The 21759-nt window shown below is 44.7% G+C and overlaps 1 protein-coding gene across 1 annotated transcript in view; it reads left to right on the top strand.

The window, feature by feature from the left end:
• The window catches only part of ANTXR1 (ANTXR cell adhesion molecule 1), a 132698-nt gene that overhangs the window by 88039 nt on the left and 22900 nt on the right, over nt 1-21759 (top strand). Inside the window, exons 13-14 of the mRNA XM_087706052.1 lie at nt 12302-12397; nt 17261-17302. Coding sequence (XP_087562178.1) covers nt 12302-12397; nt 17261-17302 — 138 coding nt within the window. The remainder of the gene's footprint in view (nt 1-12301; nt 12398-17260; nt 17303-21759) is intronic.

Here is a 21759-nt window from a genome sequence, read left to right as displayed (position 1 = left end):
ATACAATTATTAACAATATGATCAGTGGGGACAGCAACATTTCACAGGGTGACTACAGTATAAGCCGAGTTACCAAATTTATCAAATGTATTGATAGGAAACTTTGCCAGAAGTTTGGATTTGAATATAGTAAAAACTATTAAGACCATTAAGTTGAGGGAGTTTGGGAAAATGAACGGGTTATGATCTTATGGGATTTAAGTTCCTTCTTAATTCCTTCTTCAAGGTTATATTCATACTTCTCAATCAATCAGAATAGAGCTGGAAGGGACCTTGGAGGTCTTCTAGTCCAACCCCCTGCTCAAGCAGGAGACCCTATATCATTTCAGACAAATGGCTGTCCAGTCTCTTCTTAACAACCTCCAGTGATGGAGCACCCACAACCTCTGAAGGCAACTTCTGTTCCATGGTTAATGGTTCTCATTGTCAGGAAGTTTCTCCTTAGTTCTAGGTTGCTTCTCACCTGGATTAGCTGCCATCTGTTGCCTTCTGGTGCTTTGGAAAATAAGTTGACCCCCTCTTCTTTGTGGCAGCCCCTCAAATATCGGAACACTGCTATCGTGTCACCCCCTACTCCTTCTTTTCTCTATACAAGCCAAACCAAAATACTGCAGCCGTTCTTCATATGTTTAACTTCCAGGCCTTTAATCGACTTAGTTGCTCTTCTCTGCGCTTTTTCCAAAATCTCAACATCTTTTTTTTTGTAATGTGGTGATCAAAACTGAATGCAGAATTCCAGATGTGGCCTTACTAAAGATTTATAAAGCGGTACTAATACTGCGCGTGATTTTGATTCTATGCCTATTTATACAACCAAGGATTGTATTAGCTTTTTTGGCTGCTGCTGCAGTGACCCTGTAGTATTTATCCTTGATGGATACATAATGAGAGAGAGAAGCACATCCACAGGGGTGGGGAGGGAGACTCCGAAAGTGTCCAATGCATCTGAAAAAAAGCCAGAGTTGCAAACTTGGCTTTTGTATCCCATCCACTTCACTCTAGTGGTGGGCTTTGGCCGGTATGGCCTGGTACAGCCGTACCGATAGTAGCCAAGAGCAGCTGACAGCTTATCAGTACGGTGGCTTGTTTGGCTCGCCCACTTTCTATATCGGTTTTTAAAGCAACCAGCCATTGTGCACCTGTGCGAGCTCCAACAAGCAGCTGGGCATCGCAGGGAGTGCGCATGCATGCGCAGCACGTGCGCGCGAAAGGACGTGTGGCCCCGTGAGCACCGTACTGGTAGCGATGGAGAAAGGAACCCACCACGGCTCCACTCACATCCTTCAGGTTGGGTAGAAACAAGTGCTCTTTGTGGGAGGTTATAAGCAAATTTCCCTCGTGCCGATGACATCAGCGTTTCTGTAGAGTATACATCTTTAATATAGACATTTTGCTTAAAACTACATTTATTACAGTAAAAATACAAAAACGCTCTTGGAGTCTGTCCTGTTTTTACAGACATCGAGAAAGCTGCTACAAAATGCCTCATAAAGAAAGTGAATTTATATTCTCTGGTATGCCAAAATTGTTTTTTTTCCCATTGTTCCTCCAGCTGGAAACCTGCTAGATAAGTGAGGCTTTTGGCCCTTTTAAATTCTCTGGAAAGTGAACTATATTTGAGACCAGGCTTGAGTTCCAATATCTACAGATTTCTCTGGTTTGGTTTGTTTGTTTTTTTAACCAACCAGGCTGTCCGAAGACGTCTCCGTGGTCATGTGACCAGCATGACTCAACGCACGGAACGCTATTACCTTCCCACCAAAGGTGATTCCTATTTTTCTACTTGCACTTTTTACATGCTTTCGAATTGCTAGATTGGCAAAAGTTATACTTGAGCCAAAAATATATATTTAGGCAAGGAATTTAGAGCAGATGTTGTAGTAGGCAGCTCTCTTGATGCCCAACAGATTCCCTGCCCACCTGACTTTAATTTTCAAAAATATTCATAATGAAACTTGGTTTTTTGTTCTTAAAAAATGTTGCTTCTGACTTCCAGCATTATATTTATTTCCCATGCTGCCTTTGAGGAGTTGTGCTCACTTGCTTAGAAAAAAGGCAAAATTAAGCTGGTAGGTTCGGAAGTAGTAAAGGGGGAAGAATGGCTGGAAGCCCCCTCACCTCCCTCATGATTTGCTGGGGCTGCTCAGCAAAGCTACTCAGGTGACTGGGGAGAGTACCTGTAATCCTCTCCAAATTCTAAATGCCCCCCTTGTCCAGAAATGTTCCTTGCCTTCCTCCAGCTAATCCCAACCTTTATCATAGGAAGCATCTTTGGTGCAATTTAATGACGGACGGTGTCAGTGTGCAGAGGTTTGTGTTACTTGTGTTTGCTTGTAGGTATGTATGCACTGGGAATGGAAGGGTGGCTAGGAGGCCTGCTCTAAGGAAGTGATGGCTAACTTTTTTGTCGTCGTGTGCCAAAAGTGTGCGCAGGTACGTGACAGCGCGCACGTGTGTGCCTACACCCATAATGCAATGTGGTGCAAAACCCCCTGCGCTCTCTCCACCCCCTGCACATGTGCACACAACCCCTCTGTGCCCCGTTTTGGGCCTAACAGGCCTCCCTGAAGCCTCCTGGGACCAGAAACGGGGTGCAGGGGAAGCCAATGCATCTCCAGCATACACCTCTCCCCCAGCACATGGGCAGTAGAGACACTAAAATCAGCTGGCCAGTGGGAGGCACGTGTGCATGCACAATGGAGCTTAGCTGGGCGACAGCTCGCGTGCCATGCGTGCCATAGGTTTGCCACCACAGCTCTAAGGGCTTGACTTCCCTGTCTCCTCAAGAAAGCAGAACTCTTGAAATAGGCACTATTTCAAAAGGAACTTTTACTGAGAGAAAGTTGGAACAAGGAAAGCGAGGCAGGATCTGAAGTTCCCACTCAGAACCGTTAGGTTAAATGTTGCAGAAGCCCCTCCCCTACGTCCCGTCCTAGTCGAGCCAATCCACAGGTGCAAAGTTGCTGTGAGAAACTTGAGCTGGGGAGGGGCTAAGAAGCTGTTCTCAGGTGCCACTTCTGGCCATTCTTTTGGAGCTGAGACAAAACAGGTGGCCCCAGACCAATCCCGCCCCCTCCCTCTCCCAAGCAGGTACATCAAAGTGACAGGAAGACCAGAAACAGGAAAGAGGTTGTAAAGGGGCATCCAGGGCCCCCTCCCCACCAGAATGGCAGCGTCCCGATAGAGATCTAAGGGACCTGATATATAAACTCTGCTCTCCTTGCATGACCAAGACGGATGATTTGGGTGTGGGAGTGAGCAAGAGAGAAGCACAGAACAGAGAGCCACATTTGGATCTACTATCCAGTTGCCTCTTCCAACTGGGAGCCCTGCTGGTTAGAATGCAGTATTGCAGGCTAACTCTGCACACTGCCTGAATGTCAACTGTCCAGTTGGAGAATCCAGAAAAAGAAACTCCTGGGACATTATTTTACCAAGAGTATAAAAGTTTAACCGAATAAACCACATTGGCACAGAAGAAGCAAAACCAGCTCTGAGCTTCCTGCACAAAAGCAAGCATAGTTCTTTCCCCCTTTCCCATGGGCCTCCGATAGCCCATTACGTCCACCAATCACTTCTGTTCATTTTGTTTAAGGAACCAGCCAGACATGCTGGGGCACCTGCTTGGGGTGTCCTTGAGGTGGGAGCAATGTCTCACGGGGACCGATGATGATGCTTGGATATCATTGCCCCCCATCTTTGCAGTCCATTCCACACACCCCTTCCATTTTCTTTTTCAAGCTGTGAGTGAAGCAGGATGTAGGTGAAAGTGTGAGTCAGTTGACTCTGGAGTTCGATCCTGATGGGGCTCAAAGTTGACTCGGCCTTCCATCCTTCCAAGGTTGGTAAAATGAGGACCCCGATTGTTGGGGGCAACAAACTGACTCTGTAAATCGCTTAGAGAAGCACTATGAAGTGGTATATAACTCTAAGTGCTATTGCTATCCACTGGAGTCATTTTTTTCCTGGAATACACAGCCTGTCTTTCTTCCATGGCAATGAATTTTTAATCCTGTTCTGTGAAATTTCCAGAGTTATTCCACCGAGAGGCAGACTGAGAAAGTCCAGAGTCCTTTCACATTGTTCCTTTCCAACTTTCCATTGAGTTGGAAAGGATAGACATAAATCCTCCATGCCTTTAGGGCCAACCCACCTTTACCTCTGTAGTTAGTTTGCGCATATCTTGGTAGCAACCAGAGCCAGACAAACAGCAACCGAGCTGGCTTCGGGTTTCTGCATGCACCTGTTGGTCTTCTTGGATTGCTGTTGCACTAATCCATACTTGGTGTTCAGTCAAGTGTAGGAAATCAGGAGTCCAGGCAGTTGAAATGAAGATACGTTTATTGTATTCTAATGCTGTCTACAAGAATCTGATTTACTAATAGTCAAAGTGAGTTGGCGGTAGATAAGAGTCAAGGGAATTCAAGGTGGGCTGGACTTAGATCTCCTGTGGACATGAAGAGACTCGAGACTGATGATGTACTTGACCCCTCCCTCGGGCTCAGCCTGGTCATCTTCACGTTCTCAATGTTGGCTCATTTCCTAGCTTGGGAATCGGTGCAGCAGCAGGAGTAGCTAGAAATGTGTTGTGAATGAACAAAATGTACAAATGACATTTGTTCATCAGGGCAAGGATGGATACCACTCTCTAGATGAAAGAGTGCAGAGAAGAGCAATAAAGCTGATAAGAGGTCTTCAGATTACGTGCAATGTTAATACCACTTTATAATGCCTTGGTAAGGCCACACTTGGAATATGGCATCCAGTTTTGGTCACCATGATATAAAAAGGATGTGGAGACTCTAGAAAGAGTGCAGAGAAGAGCAACAACGATGATCAGGGGACTGGAGGCTAAAACATATGAAGAACGGTTGCAGAAACTGGGTATGTCTAGTTTAATGAAAAGAAGGACTCAGGTGACACGATAGCAGTCTTCCGATATCTCAGGGGCTGCCCCAAAGAAAAGGGAGTCAAGCTATTCTCCAAAGCACCTGAGGGTAGAACAAGAAGCAATGAGTGGAAACTAATCAAGAGAAGCAACTTAGAACTAAGGAGAAATTTCCTGACAGTTAGAACAATTAACCAGTGGAACAACTTGCCTCCAGAAGTTGTGAGTGCTCCAACACTGAAAGTCTTTAAGAAGATATTGGATAACCATTTGTCTGAAACGGTACAGGGTTTCCTACCTAGGCAGGGGGGTGGACTAGAAGACCTCCAAGGTCCCTTCCAACTCTGTTATTATAGTATTATGTTATTATAAATCATACAATGTATGGTTAAGGGAACTAGGTATATCTAGCTCTAATGAAGAGAAGGTTTGGGAGGACATGATAACTGTCTTCCAGTACTTGAAGAGGGGTCACAGAGATGAGGAATCAACGTGTTCTCCAAAACACCAGAGGACAGGACAAGGAGCAATGGGTGGAAATGTGTTAATGAGAGATCCAACCAGGAACTAAGGAGAAATTTCCTGACATTGAGGAATTCATTCATTAACCAATGAAACAGCTTGCCTTTAGAAGTTGTGGGTGTTCCATTCCTGGAGATTTTCAGGAGTGGACTGGATAACATTTGTCTAGGATGGCATAAGGACTTCCACGTTGGGCAGGGATTGGAGAAGAAGACCTCCAAACACAGGGGGAGGGGAATGCTCAGAGGACCTTGGCAGGTTCTAATTTGGAAATTTTTTGAGCTCATCTCGCTACCATTCTGGCAAAAATTGCTTTGGAGTCATGTCTCCTCTAATGACTTCTGAGGTCTTCAGCCACATGGAAGTGATAGAAACCCTGACTTCACTGCTGTGATTTTTTTTTTGGCCGAAAGGATGATTGGAAGATGCTAGAGGTAGCAGTAGAGACTGCAGGGGTGTTCAACCTTGGCAACTTTACCCTTTGTGGACTTCAATTCCCAGGATTCCTCTGCCAGCCATGCTGGTTAAGGAATTCTGGATTTGAAGTCCTCCAATCCTATAGTTGCCAAGGTTTTTTGAAGACCGCTGATAGCACGTAAGAGCAAGCATCACGCCAATGATGGGAATGATCAGCAATTGTTATTTTTTTCAGCTGTGCAGAGTCACTTTCAAACATCTGGCAATTGGAGCAACGTTGCTCCATAAGAAATGTGGTACAGTATCACAGTGGGGTCGTTTCTGACAATTCCCCCCCAAAATGTTCTAAAAATAATGGACTAAGTAGTCAGTGGTAGAGAATGCTTTGAAACTTAGCATTCAATGGCAACAAGATTAAAGTCGTTCATTAACAAACTATTTTTTTAAGCTAGAGTTAATGTGTTCTACTGCTGTTTTGTTATGCCTTTAATTGAAAACAATTCTCTGGCTCCCCTCCTGGGTTACAGTCTGAATTTGTGATTTGAGAACGGCATTAACTTTGCATCTCTTCTGGCTCCGAGCGTGGAGAATTGTGCAAAGAATTGGACTGGGGCATTATTTCTCGTTTGGAGTCTCCACTTTGTTTAGTTTGGGCACCAGAGGGTTCAAGAAGAACATTCCTAGGGTGGAAACAATTTAAGGAGACCTACAGGGGGGATAAATCAACCAAAAGAAAAGAAATTACATACATTTTAGCCTAGAGAAAAGAACATTAAACAAGGATAAGGAGACATTTTTCTACTGCAGAAAGCGATGCGCTTAGGACAACAAATGCCTAAAGACATAAGCATAACATACTGAAGAGATGCTGAAGGACTGAACTTAAATGGCCTTTTTTATAATTGTATTTAACTCATTTTCCTCTTGGAAATGAAATCGTTCAACAAAGAATAATTAAGACACACAAGGAATTTGTCTCTAGTACAAAAGCACTCAATGTACATACAAAGCAAGAAAATAATGCTAAGGATAATGACAATAATAACAATAACAACAACAATAATAATACCAGTCAATAACATTTGTGATACATTTTTGAATGTTCAGTTGGCTGTTTCATATTTGATAAATAAAGTAGATGATGATGATGATGATGATGATGATGATGATGATGATGATGATCAGTGGATGCAGCAAAATTTCAAAATTTCACAAACTGACTACCTACAACGGCATGACCGCATTGCTAAGATGGAAACTGGAAATTGTGCCAGAAGTTTGGATTTGTGTACAGCAAAAACCATTGGGAACATCAGATTGAGAAGGTTCTAGAGAATGAGAAAGTCAAGATCTTGTGGAACTTCAGAATCCAGACTGACAGGCACTTGGCCCACAACACACCTGATATAACAATAGTTGAAAAGAAAAAAGTTTGGTTCATTGACATAGCAATACCTGGTGATGCACAAATTGAAGATAAGCAGCAAGAAAAAATCACAAAGTACCGGGACTTGCAAATTGAAGTTGAGCGGCTGTGGAAAAACAAATCATGTGTTGTCCCAATTATAATTGGAGCCCTTGGAGAAATACCTAAAGGGCTACCTTGCTATTTGGAAATTCTAAATTTATTGGACTTGAACATGATTCTACAAAAGAACCACCCTACTTGGAACAACTTATATCTTTCGACGTTACCTTAACAATTCCTAGGTTCTTGGTTAGGAATCGAGCTGTTGAGCTACCAACCAGCCCCAAAGGCTATGAATCTCACCAAAGATTAACCAGATGATGATGATGATGATGATGATGATGATGATGATGATGATGATAAAAGGGGGAGTAAAGAAGATAATAGTAAGAATAAATAATAACTATAGCCATACTAAATGGTAAACACACATAAACATTAGACAGAATTGGGAGAATTAGTTTTTCAGCAGAGTGATGGCACACGGGGAAAAACTGTCCCTGTGTTTAGTTGCCCTGGCATGCAATGCCCTATAGTGTCATCCTGAGGAAAGGAGTTGAAGCAGTTTGTGTCCAGGATGTGAGAGGCCTGCAGATGTCTTCTCAGTCCTCCTTCTGACCCACGCAATCTACAGGTCCTCAGCGGAAGGCAGGCTGGTTGCACTTGTTCTTTCTTCGGTCTTAACCATCCGTTGAAGTCCGTTCCTGTCCTGTTGGGTTGTTGTGCCAAACGGCATCTTCAGATTGAGAACAGGTGGCCTGGAAGCTTCTCCCATGGCTTCTAGCACAGTGATTTTGCCTCCTTTCCACTTATAGTTTACATCAGAATGACGCTGAGATGCAAAGATGGCTTTATCTCCTTCTCATATTGTTTCATGGTTTGGGACTTCTTTTTTGCCAAGTCTTTTTTGGTTCAGAAACTAATCTGCTTTTCTGATTTAACCCATCCTTGAGCCATGACGTCTAAGCTTTATGGCAGGCATTTCTGGAGGGAGTTCTTCTATCCAGATCAGCCCTGAGTCATCCTTTATAGACTGTTGGGGTGGTCTCTGTATCTTCCAAGATGTGTGGAACATCTACGGCAATCAATGAACATTCTCACTCTTCATCACTGTGACTATGGATTTTTGTTAGCCAGCCAAGAAAGTCTATCATGTCTATCCCAGCACAATGTTATGTCAATACCACAAGGATTGGGGTGCCCTAAGGGTCTCCCGTGGGGAAACACAGAGAGAAGGAACAGAGGTTTCATGGTGGAACATCATGTAGATAGACAACCACACTTAGAACACTGAATCCAGTTTTGGTCACCATATTATAAAAAATAATGTTGAGACTCTGGAAAGACTACAGAAAAGAGCTACAAAAGAGATGAGAGAGATTGAGGCTAAAACATGTAAGGAACTGTTACAGGAATTGGGTTTGTCTATTCTAGTCCAGTCTAGAGAAAAGAAGGACTTAGTTTAGTCTAGTCTAGTCTAATGTATTTTACTTTACTTTATTGCCATTGCACCTTGTACAACAAAATTAAATGCAATCTTCAGCGTACAATGACAGTTCAGGTTGTGGTTGTTAAGGAATCCTGTGCAGTCGTTAAGCAGAACATCAGGGGGTGGCTGGTTTCCTCATTGACTTGACTTATTGGAAGCTGGCAGTGAAGCTGGCCAAGTGGGGGTGATGTGACTGTGGGAAGCTGTGACCATTGGAACTGTCTGCCGGTTGCCCAAGTGCCCCAGTCGTGATCCTGTGATGGTGGGGACACTGCGACAGCCACAACTTCAAGGACCGGGCATGTCATCTTGTTGAGCATTGTTGTAACTTCAAATGGTTGCTGAGGAAGAAGTCACTAAGTGAGAACTACCTGCATAGTCCAAAGCCCTTCCCTATCTCTCATGGTTGACACAGCATAATGATACCCCTGAGGACAACAATTGGACCGACCCCTTGGTGGGCTCCGTAGTGCCTTGGAGGGGGGTCTCTGGCCTGCTGGGAAAACCATCTCTTCATCCTTGGGGTGACATGTTAGCAGTGTTCCAATATTTGAGGGGCTGCCACAAAGAGGAGGAGGTCAAATTATTCTCCAAAGCACCTGTACGTAGAACAAGAAGCAATTGGTGGAAACTAACCAAGGAGAGAAGCAACCTGGAATGAAGGAGAAATTTCCTGACAATGAGAACCATTAATCAGTGGAAAAATTTGCCTCCAGAAGTTGTGGAGGCTCCATCGTGGGAGGCTTTTAAGAAGAGACAGGACAGCCATTTGTCTTGAATGGTATAGGGCCTCCTGCTTAAGTTGGAAGGTTAGACTAGAAGACCTCCAAGGTCCTTTCCAACTCTGTTATTCTGTTAACCTTTGTATGCGGACAATCCAATTCACTCTCCAGCCAGAAGGCTCTTCAGCTGGAAAGTCAGAAGTTCTCCAGTTGCAATTCTAGAGAGGACTGGCAGCGTCCTTCCATTCTGGCTGGTTTCCATTTTCTAACCATCCTTTAATGTGGATTCCCTCAAGGTGGGGCCCTCCAAATGCTCTGGAGCTCTGGGTGGGTTTTCCTCAGCCACAAAGCCTGAGAAGTGAGAGTTGGGCACCCAAGACTTTTTATCACATCCATGTGGTGCTGAAGTCTGGCGGTACAACCACTCAACTCCACTTCCAGATCCTGAGCACTGAATAATCAACACCCACATGCACGCTGGAGCCTTTCTCTCATCAACCAACCCATCCTCTGGCGTGCCAGGGCTGGCCGGGCAGCCGCTGTAACCTATCCGTGGGTCATTTTTGTTATTTTAACAGTCTGGTTGTATAAAACCAAAGCCTGAAAGTCGTGCCAGGCCTAATTTTTGCTTGCTAGCTGATCTCCAAATCCTGATGACATCAGTCAGGAATGATTCAGAAATATTAGCTGGTTTGGGGAAATGCATAGTCTGTACTTGAGATGGCATTGGGAAGCAAAGTGAAATAATCCATTTTTGGGGCCTTTTAATGACGGGAAAACCTCTGGAAGAGGAGGCGGCTCTCCTGCTGAACTGGTCCACAGTCCACTATATTCCGATCTATTAACATTTATATTCCATCCAGCGATTGTTGGATTAGTGCAAGCCGTAGTTTTCCGGGTTGGGAAGGAGATCTGTGATACACACTTTCTCTACTCCAAATTAAAATCATATCATCCCCAATCAGCAATGGGTGGAAACTAATCAAGGAGAGAAGCAACTTAGAACTGAGGAGAAATTTCCTGACAGTTAAAACAATTAATCAGTGGAACAACTTGCCTCCAGAAGTTGTGAATACTCCAACACTGAAAGTCTTTAAGAAGATGTTGGATAGCCATTTGTCTGAAATGGTATAGGGTTTCCTGCCTAGGCAGGGGGTTGGACTAGAAGACCTCTAAGGTCCCTTCCAACTCTGTTATTCTATTCTATATATCCTGACTTGACCAAAGCAGTTTGTGCCATTGCAGCTCTGTTGGTGATCCTCTAAACTAAGAGTTTTTCCACTGGGGGTAGTTACCCCCCCGAGGAGCAATTTGGTTGCATCCTGGGGGTAACAGGGCTGGGCTGCTGGGGGTTTGCAGGGGTTTGGGATAACCTCTAGCTAAGATTCTGTGCAGTTCGGAGAACCCCCAAATCCCACTCCTGGCTGGCCCCTCCCATCCTGCCCCATTCCTCCCAGGAGTCCCCACGTGGCCCATTTTGGATGCAGGTAAGTGCAGGGCAAGCACGGAGCCTCGGGGAGGGTGAAAAAGGGGCCTACCAGAAGTTTGGGCCTCCAGAGGGGCTCCAGAGCCTGGGGAGGCTGTTTTCGCCCTCCCGGAAGCTCAAGGAAAGCCTCAGGAGCCCGGGGAGGGCAAAAACACACACACACCGTCGTGGTGCAGGAGGTGACTAGGCCACACCCACCATAGTCACGCCCACCCAGCAACCAGACAGAGAACCCCCTGCTAAAATTTTTGAAGGCCACCCCTAGTAATGCAACAATTTGTAGTTACCATATTTTTCACAGTATAAGACGCTCCGAAGTTTAAGACGCACCTAGCTTTTGGGGAGGAAACAAGGGGACGGGGGGGGGGGGGAAATCAGCCTCTGCCTCCCAGCAATTTACCTCCTTGCAGCAAACAATACAGACAATATACACAGTTTGTAGTGTTCCATTTCAGACTATTCTTGTACACATGCTGTTAAAATTGATGTGGCTTTCTGGAAGTATTCTCTGCTATGTAAAAGAAGATACAATAGCACTGAGCCTCTTCAGATCAAGCATTTATTTTAAAAAGCTTCTTCATTTTGTTAAGCTGTTTAGAATAATAATAAAGCGGTCTTTAAAAAATAGTTCTAATAATTTGAACATTCTATAGGCATTTATAGTTATTGACACCTCCCTAGCCTGATTAAGAAAAAATAAAGAAAAAATAAAATCTGCCTCTACCTCCCAGCAATTTGCCTCTTGGAGCAAACAGGAAGTTTCACTTTCAATTTCAGCATAGGCCTCCCGATCATCAGCTGTTTCAGGCTGCAGGGATTGCTATAGCATATTGCAGCCTCCGCACGCCCCATTTTCCCCATTTGCTGCAAGGAGATAAATTGCTGGGAGGCAGAGGCCAAAGGGTGGGAGCCGGTGGGTGGGTGGGGCTACATTCAGTACATAAGACGCACCCAAATTTTCACCCTCTTTTAGGTGGGGAAGGTGCGTGTTATACCCCGAAAAATACAGTACTTATTTGTGAAATAAGGATGCACCATGGCCATGTGATCAAAATTGAGACGCTTGGCAACTGGCATATACTTATGACAGTCGTGTTAGTCCCAGGATCATGTGATCCCCTTTGGTGACCTTCTGTTGACCAAAGTCAATGGAGAAGCAAGGTTTGCTTAACAACCAGGTTTACTCACTTAACAATTTCAACTCTAGTGAGCGTTGCAGGTGACCCAAAATTGGGGCAAAGGTTGGCAGACTGAAGAGGCGACCTCAGTCCTGTTCCACCCTGACTTAACTGTGATGCTTCCTTTACAGTCTGACGGGACCATCCTGGCAATCATCTTGCTGATCCTCTTCATTCTCTTGGCTCTGGCTCTTCTCTGGTGGTTCTGGCCACTTTGCTGTACTGTGGTAAGTCCCTGGAACCCATTCTCCCTTTGGCTGGTCTTCTGCGTCAAAAGAGGAGAAAATCACTCCCAGAGAAAGCCACAAGGCTGCTTACGATGAATAGTTTTTGTAAGGAGGAAGACATCCTCCCTTTCGGCTGCGCTAGTTTGTCAGATGAGGTCATCTAAAAATATGGATGCTGTGGGTCTGTGTTTCCTGCAGAAGTGAGACTTCTGGGAATGTATGGGGTTTAGGATTCCATGAGACTTCAACTTTTGCATTGATGTGAGTTTATTCAGCCTGCCATTGCACAATTGTGCTCGGCCCAAGGGGTGCTAGATCTATTGGTTCTAGATCTGCTTTCTCCAGACCATAGGAAGCTGAAGAAGACAGAAACAATTGAAGGCAGCTAACCATGAAAGACCAACCCTACAGCCAGAAACGAGCACTCCCATGGTGGTATCCAAAACATGCCCGTACGATCAACACGATTCTTTCACAGGAATTACAGCTTACCCAGAGTAGGCTCATTTGTAAGCAGTTCTGTTCTCCAGGAGGACTTCTGCTATTGTTGGCATTTTCCCCTCTCTCAATTCTATTCTATTTGATTTGATTCTACATTCTAGTCTAGCCTCATTCTGTTCTATTCTGCATTCTCTTCTCTTCTCGTTAAAAACATTGAGTCTTTATTGATTAGCCCTTGGGCCGCATCAAAGTGCAAAGTTCCAGAAACAAATTATTACTATCATTTGATAAAAGCAATATAAAATGGAATTTGATAAAATACAATTTAAAATGGAATTGGAATAAAATACGATTTAAAATGGAATTGGAATAAAATACGATTTAAAATGGAATTGGAATAAAATACAGTCTACAATGAAATTGGATTAGAATACAGTAGTTTAAGATATAGATAAAATATGATAAAATTATATTTCGGTGTCACCCCTGCAATCTACCCCAATCAATCCCACATATGCAGAGCTCAACCGAACCATTTGGTTTAAGTACTGCGCTGTGTTAAATGCTATTTTCCGGCTCTGGCCGCACATAAAATAAGTTCAGTGGTGGGATAATTTAAAAACCGGTTCTCTGCCCTCATGATTTCTTCCAACAACCAGTTCACCAAACTGAATCTCACCACTGGGTAAGCTGTTTTGATATGGGGACCCCAATGGGTCATTTGGTTGGTATATAGACCTGTCTTTCATATACAAGCAACAATCAAATAGGATCTATTCTGTTCTCTAGTCTAATCTAGCCTAGTCTCATTCTGTTCTATTCTGCCTTCTCTTCTCGTCATCATATCATAATGAAGTAGATCCAAGAAAAACATGCAGGTCTCTTGTTTAGAAAAAAAAATCAGTGGAGCTGGAATCATAAGACATTCGGGTGAGGATCAAGAGAGGCAAACCAAAAACTGCCCCACAATTGCAATACACACAATACACAAAGGCCTTGTTTGTGTCCAGTCTCATCCCGCAAGGCCAAAAGGCAGCTGCATTGCAACCTGACTATGCAATGCAGCTAATTTTCAAATAACTGCACTTTCTACCAGACCTCTATTCCTGGGACTTTTTAGCTGTTATATTTCTCTATCCTGAAGGCCACATTCAGCAATCTTCTCTCAAAAGTTTAAAAGCAAGTCAGAGCCATGTCACCCGGTTCTAAAAAGCGTTATGGAAAGAAAGTGAAATTATTCCAGAGAGAAAACATCTCACAGGAAATCATGTGGATGGAAGAATCTTGAAAATCTGGGGTTTGCATTCCAGCCTTTAAGGCAGGAAAAGTAGGAAGAAGCGTGAGGAATATTGAATGAAGCTGGGGAAGAAAACCAGAACCTTTCAAGATACAGCATGCAAATTTTCCCATCAGTCTGGAGAAAATAATAATGGGGTTAACAGTCCTTTGACAATCACTTTCCATCCAGGGAGATAATGCCTGGCATTATTTTTCAATCCTATTGGGGCACTTCCTCCCTGAATTTTAAAAATAAGTGCACAAATGCAATGAAAAGTATGAGAAATTATTGGAGTGAATTGCTTGTGGTGGATTAACACATTAGCCCAGGGGTCCCCAAACTTGACAACTTAAAGACTTGTGGACTTCAACTCCCAGAATTCTCCAGGCAGCATAATTTACTCTCTTGTAATCCCTTCCTCTACCATCTCTCCACTTAGATCAGAGGTCTTCAAACTTGGCAACTTGAAGATTTGTGGACCTCAACTCCCAGAAGTCTTCAAGTTGCCAAGTTTGAAGACCTCTGCATTAGCCGATAATTTACTAGAAAATTTTCCTAGGTGGGGAAGACGTGTGTCCCAGCTAGGCTGAGTTTCAAATGGATTTTAGCTAAGTAAGTGCCTCTGATGAAGCAAGACAATTCTCCCCCCCCCCCCCCCCAGTTTTGGCCTTGTTAGAATTTCTAATTAGTAATGGTCCCTCCGCTGACATGCCTTTGGACAGGAAGGAAGGGAATAATAATAATAATAAAAAGGGAGAGAATGGGAATTGCTTGGTTGCATTCTCTGATTCAGCTGAGCAAGGATGACTGGGAGAAGGATATGTTTCTCATTAAACAGAGCTCTATTTGTGCGTATGTGGAGTTCACATCAGTCGCGATCCACTCCCCACCCCTTGTAATGTGCATCTTGTGATTGTACACCCATTAAAGTGGGTGGAGTGGATTGCAAAGTCAAGTCAGTGGCTGTCACCCCCATGAGGGTGACTCCCTGGGCATCTTCCCTACTGCGACACCATTGATGTTAATGAGATTTCCCCAGTTCTCGTGTGGAAGGAAGCTGGTATGTTAGATGGTTCTGAAGTATGTGGGAATGCTTTCACTGGAGATAAAGGCCTCGATATTTAGTCATCTGATGACAAAAGCTGGTATAAATGGTGAGATGGTAGGAATAAGAATTAAGAAATTGGGAAATGTAAAATTAATGTCTATTAGAAGAATTAGAACATAGCGATCAGATCGGGGGGTAGGAAAGATAATTTAGGATACACTAACAGGAGAAAAATATATAGTACATACAACAAAGGTAATACAACAGTCTGATATAAACAGCTAAACATAACCAATTAAGCAAAGGAGTAAGAAACAAGGTGTAAAATGTGCAGGAGGGGAAACAATAACTGTAAAGATGCACTGATGGGTAAGTGTTGTGAGAAGGAACGTTTAGTTCCGGTGTTGTTTGTAAGTTGTATGTTTGTTTTTGTTGATGTGTTTAAGTGTTTAAAATATTTTTTTTTTTAAAAAAAAAAAGCTGTCCTGGGAAGCAGAGAGACTCCAAGCCTCACTGGATCAGGTCAAATTAACCCCTGCAGTCTGCTTCCAAATATTAGCCAACTGGGATCTGTAAGCTAGGGATGAATGAAGCAGCTTTCGCCACTGTATGATGTTCACAGCTGTGTAGCCCGGAAAACACATATATCTCATGTATGATGAATAACTGCTGATGGGTTGTGCAATCACCTAATTCAGTCGAATTCTAGAATCTGAAGTCCACAGGTCTTAAGGCTGGGCACCCCAGACATAAATGAGAAGCTAGGGAAGAAAGCTGAGAAGATGCCACTTTTTCTGTTTGCGATGAAGTTGTCCCAAAGGCGCTTTTTCAAGAGGCAACTGGTCTTTCTGATTTTCCTGTGAAGATGTTTCACTTCTCCTCCAAGGAGCTTCTTCAGCTCTGATAGATGATGGTGGGGAATGGAAGGATTTCTATTCCTTGCAGACAGCTGGCCATTTGCATCCTTTTGGAGAGCTGTTGAGGCCACTTGGACGTTTATCTATGTTGTCAGGGTCTCCTGAGTGATGCAAATGTGTGTGGAGCCTTCTTGGAACAGCTGAAAGGACTATTGTAGACTGGAGATAGATGATGTCATATCCTTCTCCTCTGTTGATGATGTCATATCCTTCTCCCACACCTTTCCATTCCCCACCATCTAGTCAGAGCTAAAGAAGCTTCTTGGATGAGAAGCAAAAGAAAAACCAGAAAGTCCAGTTGCCTCTTGAAAAAAAACCTTTTGGGACAACCAGGACCTGGATGGATGAGGATCTCCATAGACATTTGCTATGAAGTTCTTTCTATCAGGGCTGGGGAGGGTTAAATAATGATGTTTTCGGTTCACAGGTTCAGATTTTTCACTAGCTCCTCAGAAGCCAACCTGCCAGATCTGTAGGTGAGGGCTATGGTTTTAAATGGAGATAGAAAATGTTTAGAAGTAGTTTATAATGGCATCTTCTTAGGATGGGTCCTAAAAGCGAACATTGTTGTGGCCCACCAGCAGAGCTGGCAGCAGATTCGGACAGTGAGAAGGTTGACGAGGAAGATGAGCCAGTCCTGGAGTCTGGGGAAGGCTCGATGAGGGCTCTGTGTCGGAGGCAGAGAGGGGGCCAGGGCTGTATGCCAGTTATCAGCTGCCTTTGGAGTCAGACATCGGTGAGGCAGAAGAACAGCTGGAGCCTGTTCCCAGTGTGCGCATGCGCAGATTTGCCAGATGAAGGGAACAGCTAAAGAACAGGGTTCGACTTGGGAGTAAGGCCACAGGTGGACAATGAATGGCCCCTCCCAGAGGAAATAAAAGAGGAGCGAAAGGGGAGTGGAGTTTGCAGGAGACAATTAGTTTGCTTCATTGGTTCCTGACTCTCCGAGGCTCCTTGCCAAGTTTTGCAGATCTCAGCCTGGCAGCTCTCCAAGCCAGAGAAGGTCTGTGATTTTAAATCCTCCCTCGAAAGACTTTGCTGGATGTGAATGAGCAGAATTCGCAATCAATTAATAAAAGGGGTTTTTGTCAGGACAAGGAGCTTGCTTCATGCTCTTGGGAAGCCTCAGTCAGAACAAACATAACATAGCATTTTGTGTTTATTTCCATCCTTTTCAGATTATTAAAGAGCCCCCACCACCCCCGATGGAAGACAGCGAGGTGAGTGCTTTGATCCTTCGTCACATTTCCTTTGAAGTTTTGCTGTTGTGGAGCCTCTGTTTTCATAAAGCATTTTGTTTGCGCACTTCGATCTTCACGGTCCCTGGAAAAGGATCAGGTGAGGACCAGGTAATTCTCTCTCGCTGGGTTGCCTCCTAAACCAGCGGTCACCAAGTGATGATCCATGGACCACTGGTGGTCCACAAGAAACTTTTGGTGGTTTGCAGAAAATTTTTTACACTGCACTAAATCAGGGGTCTTCAAACTACGGCCCCTGGGATGGATACGTGCAATGAACGCTTGTGTTGCTGCAGAGAGTCTCCCCCTTCAGGGTCTTTTTGTGAGGGGCATAGGAGAGCAGAAATTACAACTTGGGGTCTGTTTTGGCCTCCTGGTGGGGGGCTTTGGGCAAAGGCTGGAGGGAAATGGCACTGATGGCGAAGAGCCAGAGGGCCTCGTTCCAGTGGGACCACATCATGGCCTGGAACTGGCTGACCATCTCAGCCCGCTGAGCCTCCAGGCGCCGGTCCCTGGCCTTGCACTCCTGCAGGTCTTCCCTCTGCTTAGAAAGCCCATGCTCCTAGTCCTCAGTGAGGTTCTTGTGCTGAGCCTCCTTCTTGGTCAGATCCAATATGAATTGAGCTGTTTTGCCAACTCTTTCTCATGGTGGCTGCTTAGCTCCAACAACTGCTTCCTGTTGGGGCCCTAAGGAGCCTGGGCGGGCAGGCAACAAGGGGCTGGGAGGGGAGGGGTGAGGAGAAGTTGGCGAGGCGCCCCTCAATGTGAGTGATATCGCGTTGGCCCACCCAGCCACATGACCACCTAGCCACGCCCACCCAGCCAGTCATTAGGCAGATCATATTAGTGGTCCGCGGGATTTAAAATTATGAATTTAGTGTTCCCTGTGATTCGAAAGGTTGGTGACCCTAAACCAGGGGGCGGCAACCTTAAACACAAAGGTCCTAATCAGAAGCCGCCCGCTCAATTCTGGAGCCAACCAGAAGTCCCTTGCCCCCACCATAGAGCCTCCTCCTAGCGCAGCATCCTTTTTTCTCTACCTGTCCTAAACAAAAGCCCTATCAATTGTGGAACTGACTGGCAACAGGGAGCCGCAGCAGAGGGATGAAAGAGCTACATGTGGCTCCAGAGCCTTAGGTTGCCCACCCCTGCCCTAAACTATGCCAGCATGAACAGCAAATGGTAAATAGGGACTTCTTAGGGTGACCCTGCAAGGGGAGCCAATCAGAAAGTAAGTCCAAAGTGGGAGTGTTGGCAGGAGCTCAAAACACTCAAGATGTGGTGGTAGTCACAGGATGGGAGTCTGTTAATGTGCTAGTCTTACTTAACAACCGCTTTTCCCACCACTGTTGGGGCATTCCCCCATGGACAACGGGTGATCAAAATTGGGATGCTTGGCAAGTGGTTCATGTTTATGACGGTTGCAGAGTCTTGGGGTCATGTGATCTTCTTTGGCCAACTTCTGGTAAGCAAAATCCATGGGGGGGGGAGCCAGATTCATGTTACTAACTGAATAACTGCAGTGATTCACTCCACAACTGTGGCAAATGGGGCAAAGCTCCCTTAGCAACAGGAATTTGAGGCTCAATTGTGGCCATAAGTTGAGGACTACATGTACCACACATACCAGACACCTCTGGATCAGGACAAAAGGGCTGAGGCCAGAGAGCACAGAGGTTGCCTGAGGCTCCCAGTGGCCAGCGGCTGGTTCCCTGTTCCAATTACATGGTCCTCAAGCTTATTTATTCTGTTATTCCAGCACGTAAACATAGAGTAGTTGCTCAGAAAGCTCGAGTGCCTTACAAAACAACATTTTCCAACAGTGACAGTCAGAAGTTAATAAAAGGGAGGCTTTCTGGTTAGATTAGGGGTGTCCAAACTTGGGAACTTTAAGACTTCTGGTCTTCAACTCCTAGAATTCCCCAGCCAGCATGATGGGGGTTGAAGTTCACAAGTCTTAAAGTTCCCAAGTTTGGACACCCCTGGGTTAGATGGTTCTTGTTAATGCTTTGTTTTAAGGTGCTTCTGAAATGATGGTTTGTTTACAGGCAGGAAATACATGTGATAGTACAATGTGTTCCGTGTCCACGTGTCTTCAAAGTTGGAAAAGTTGAGAAATAGGACAATAAACTAAGGTGGGATGACGCACATTGTCCTGGAACTCTTCAAGAGGTTTTAACCGTTCTGGGAAAACAAAGACTTAACCCAACGGTTTCTCCCCAGTTTGATTGGAATTGGATCATCACTGCTTTGCTGGGTGCACTGGTTGCACAGAGGGGTATCCACAATCATGACTGCCACATCATAGAATCAAAGGGCCAGATAACTTCTATCTCATGATGGACAAAGGGCCGCCCAATTATTTCTTGAAAACCTCTAGAGATGGAGCACCCACGACTCCTGGAAGCCAGCTTGTTTGAGGGGTTTAATTGTTTGCACTGTCGGGAAATTTCTCCTTCATTCCAGGTTGGATGTCCCTTAATGAGCTTCCACCCATTGCTTCTGGTCCTCCTCTCTGGTGCTTTGGAGGAAAAAGTCAATTCCCTCTTCTTTGCGATAGCCCCTCAAGTACTATAACAGAAGACAGTTATCATGTCAGCCCTAATTCTTCTCTTCATTAAAAATAGCAATATCCGCTTCACAGTGCTTTCCAGCCCCCTCTAAGCGGTTTACAGAGTCAGCCTCTTGCCCCCAACAATCTGGCTCCTCATTTGACTGGCCTTGGAAGGATGGAAAGTGGAGTCAACCTTAAGCTGCTCAGGATCAAACTCCTGGCAGTGGGCAGAGTCAGCCTTCAATGCTGTATTCTAAGAGGAAAGGAAGGAAGGAAGGAAGGAAGGAAGGAAGGAAGGAAGGAAGGAAGGAAGGAAGGAAGGAAGATAGCAATAACACTTAGACTTATATACACAGTGCTTTCCAGCCCTCTCTAAGCGGTTTACAGAGTCAGCCTCTTGATCTCAACAATCTGGGTCCTCATTTGAACAACCTCAGAAGGACGGAAGGCTGAGTCAATTTTAAGCCAGTCAGGATCGAACTCCTGGAGTGAGGAGTGTGTTAACCTGCAGTACTGCATTGCAACCACTGCACCACCATGGCTCCTTAGGCTAAACATACCTAGTTCTCTTGAGCATTTTACACAATTCTACACAATTTAGACCCCAGGCCCCTAATCATCTTTGTTGCTCTTCTCTGCACCCTTTTTACGACCTTGTGATATATATCTTTGGCAATGTGACCGAAATTGGACACAGTATTTGAAGTGTGGCTTCAGTAATGCAACAAAAAGCGGTACTATCACTTCTCAAGATCTTGTTGCTTTCTCCCCGTTGATGCAACCAAGGACTGCATTGGCTTTTTAGTAGCTGCAGCACACTGCCAGTTCATACTTACATGGTGCTGTACTAGGAGGGATTTCTAGGTCCCTCTCACAGTTACTGTTGTGGAGCTAGAGACCCCCTCTTCTATACCTGTACTTTTGATTTTTCCTGCCTGTTTTTCTCACCTCTGAATTATTTCTTGTTGGACAGGGCCCAGCACTCAAGTCTGTTAAGATCCTTCTGGATTGTGAGCCTAGTTTTCTAAGTGTTAGCAATTCCTCCGAGCTTGATTTTGTATGCAAATTAGATGATCTCCCCCTTCTATCATGGTGTCATCACTGTGGCTTCTCCCCTACGTTGTGGTTGCATGTTGGGTTTTAAGTACATATTATGCTTTGATTATATGATGGGTTTTCCAGGATGAGATGTGCTTGTTGCCTTATAATCAGACATTGCAGCTTTGAGATCAAGGCTAAATTAATTTTCTTTCTACGAGTTTAAATCTGAGTCAACCAACAGCCCAATCTTGTCATCGTTTGGGAGTTTTTGTTAACATCTGGAGTCCACAAGATTTCTCACTCAGCTGGTTCTACAGCCAAGTCAAGGAGAGAGAGAGAGAGGGAGGGAGAGAAGGAGAGAGATGAGAGAGAGAGAGATGAGAGAGAGATGAGAGAGAAGAGAGAGATGAGAGAGAGATGAGGAAGATATGAGAGAGAGAAAGAGAGGAGAGAGATGAAAGAGAGAGGAGAGAAAGAAGTGTGTGTGTGTGTGTGTGAGAGAGAGAGAGAGGGGGGGGAGAGAGAGAGAGAGAGAGAGAGAGAGAGAGAGAGAGAGAGAGAGAATGTTTAAATCTGATACAACTCCAAGTCCATTTAGACAAAGATACCCAGAAACGTTTTGGCAGTCTTCAATCGAAAACAGAGCTCTAACTCAGCAAAGGTGATTTATGGGCTACATCAAAGACATCTGCTTCGCCTCCTACATCTGCTCCCACCTTTGCAGTTTGTAAGGAAGACTTTCTAGCTGCTGCTGCTGCTGTTTGCTCCTCTGACCCAAAACTTCTTGGATCGCTTGCTTTGGAGTCAAATCAACTTAGATGTTAATTTTTGAAAAATGTCCCAA

Source organism: Thamnophis sirtalis, unplaced genomic scaffold, assembly GCF_051295495.1.
Source record: "Thamnophis sirtalis isolate CommonGarterSnake01/CBP01778 unplaced genomic scaffold, rThaSir2_p1.2 scaffold_2, whole genome shotgun sequence".
NCBI classification, from domain to species: domain Eukaryota; kingdom Metazoa; phylum Chordata; class Lepidosauria; order Squamata; family Natricidae; genus Thamnophis; species Thamnophis sirtalis.
The sequence above is the reverse complement of the archived record's forward strand: the minus strand, read 5'-3'. Positions and strand labels throughout refer to the sequence as shown.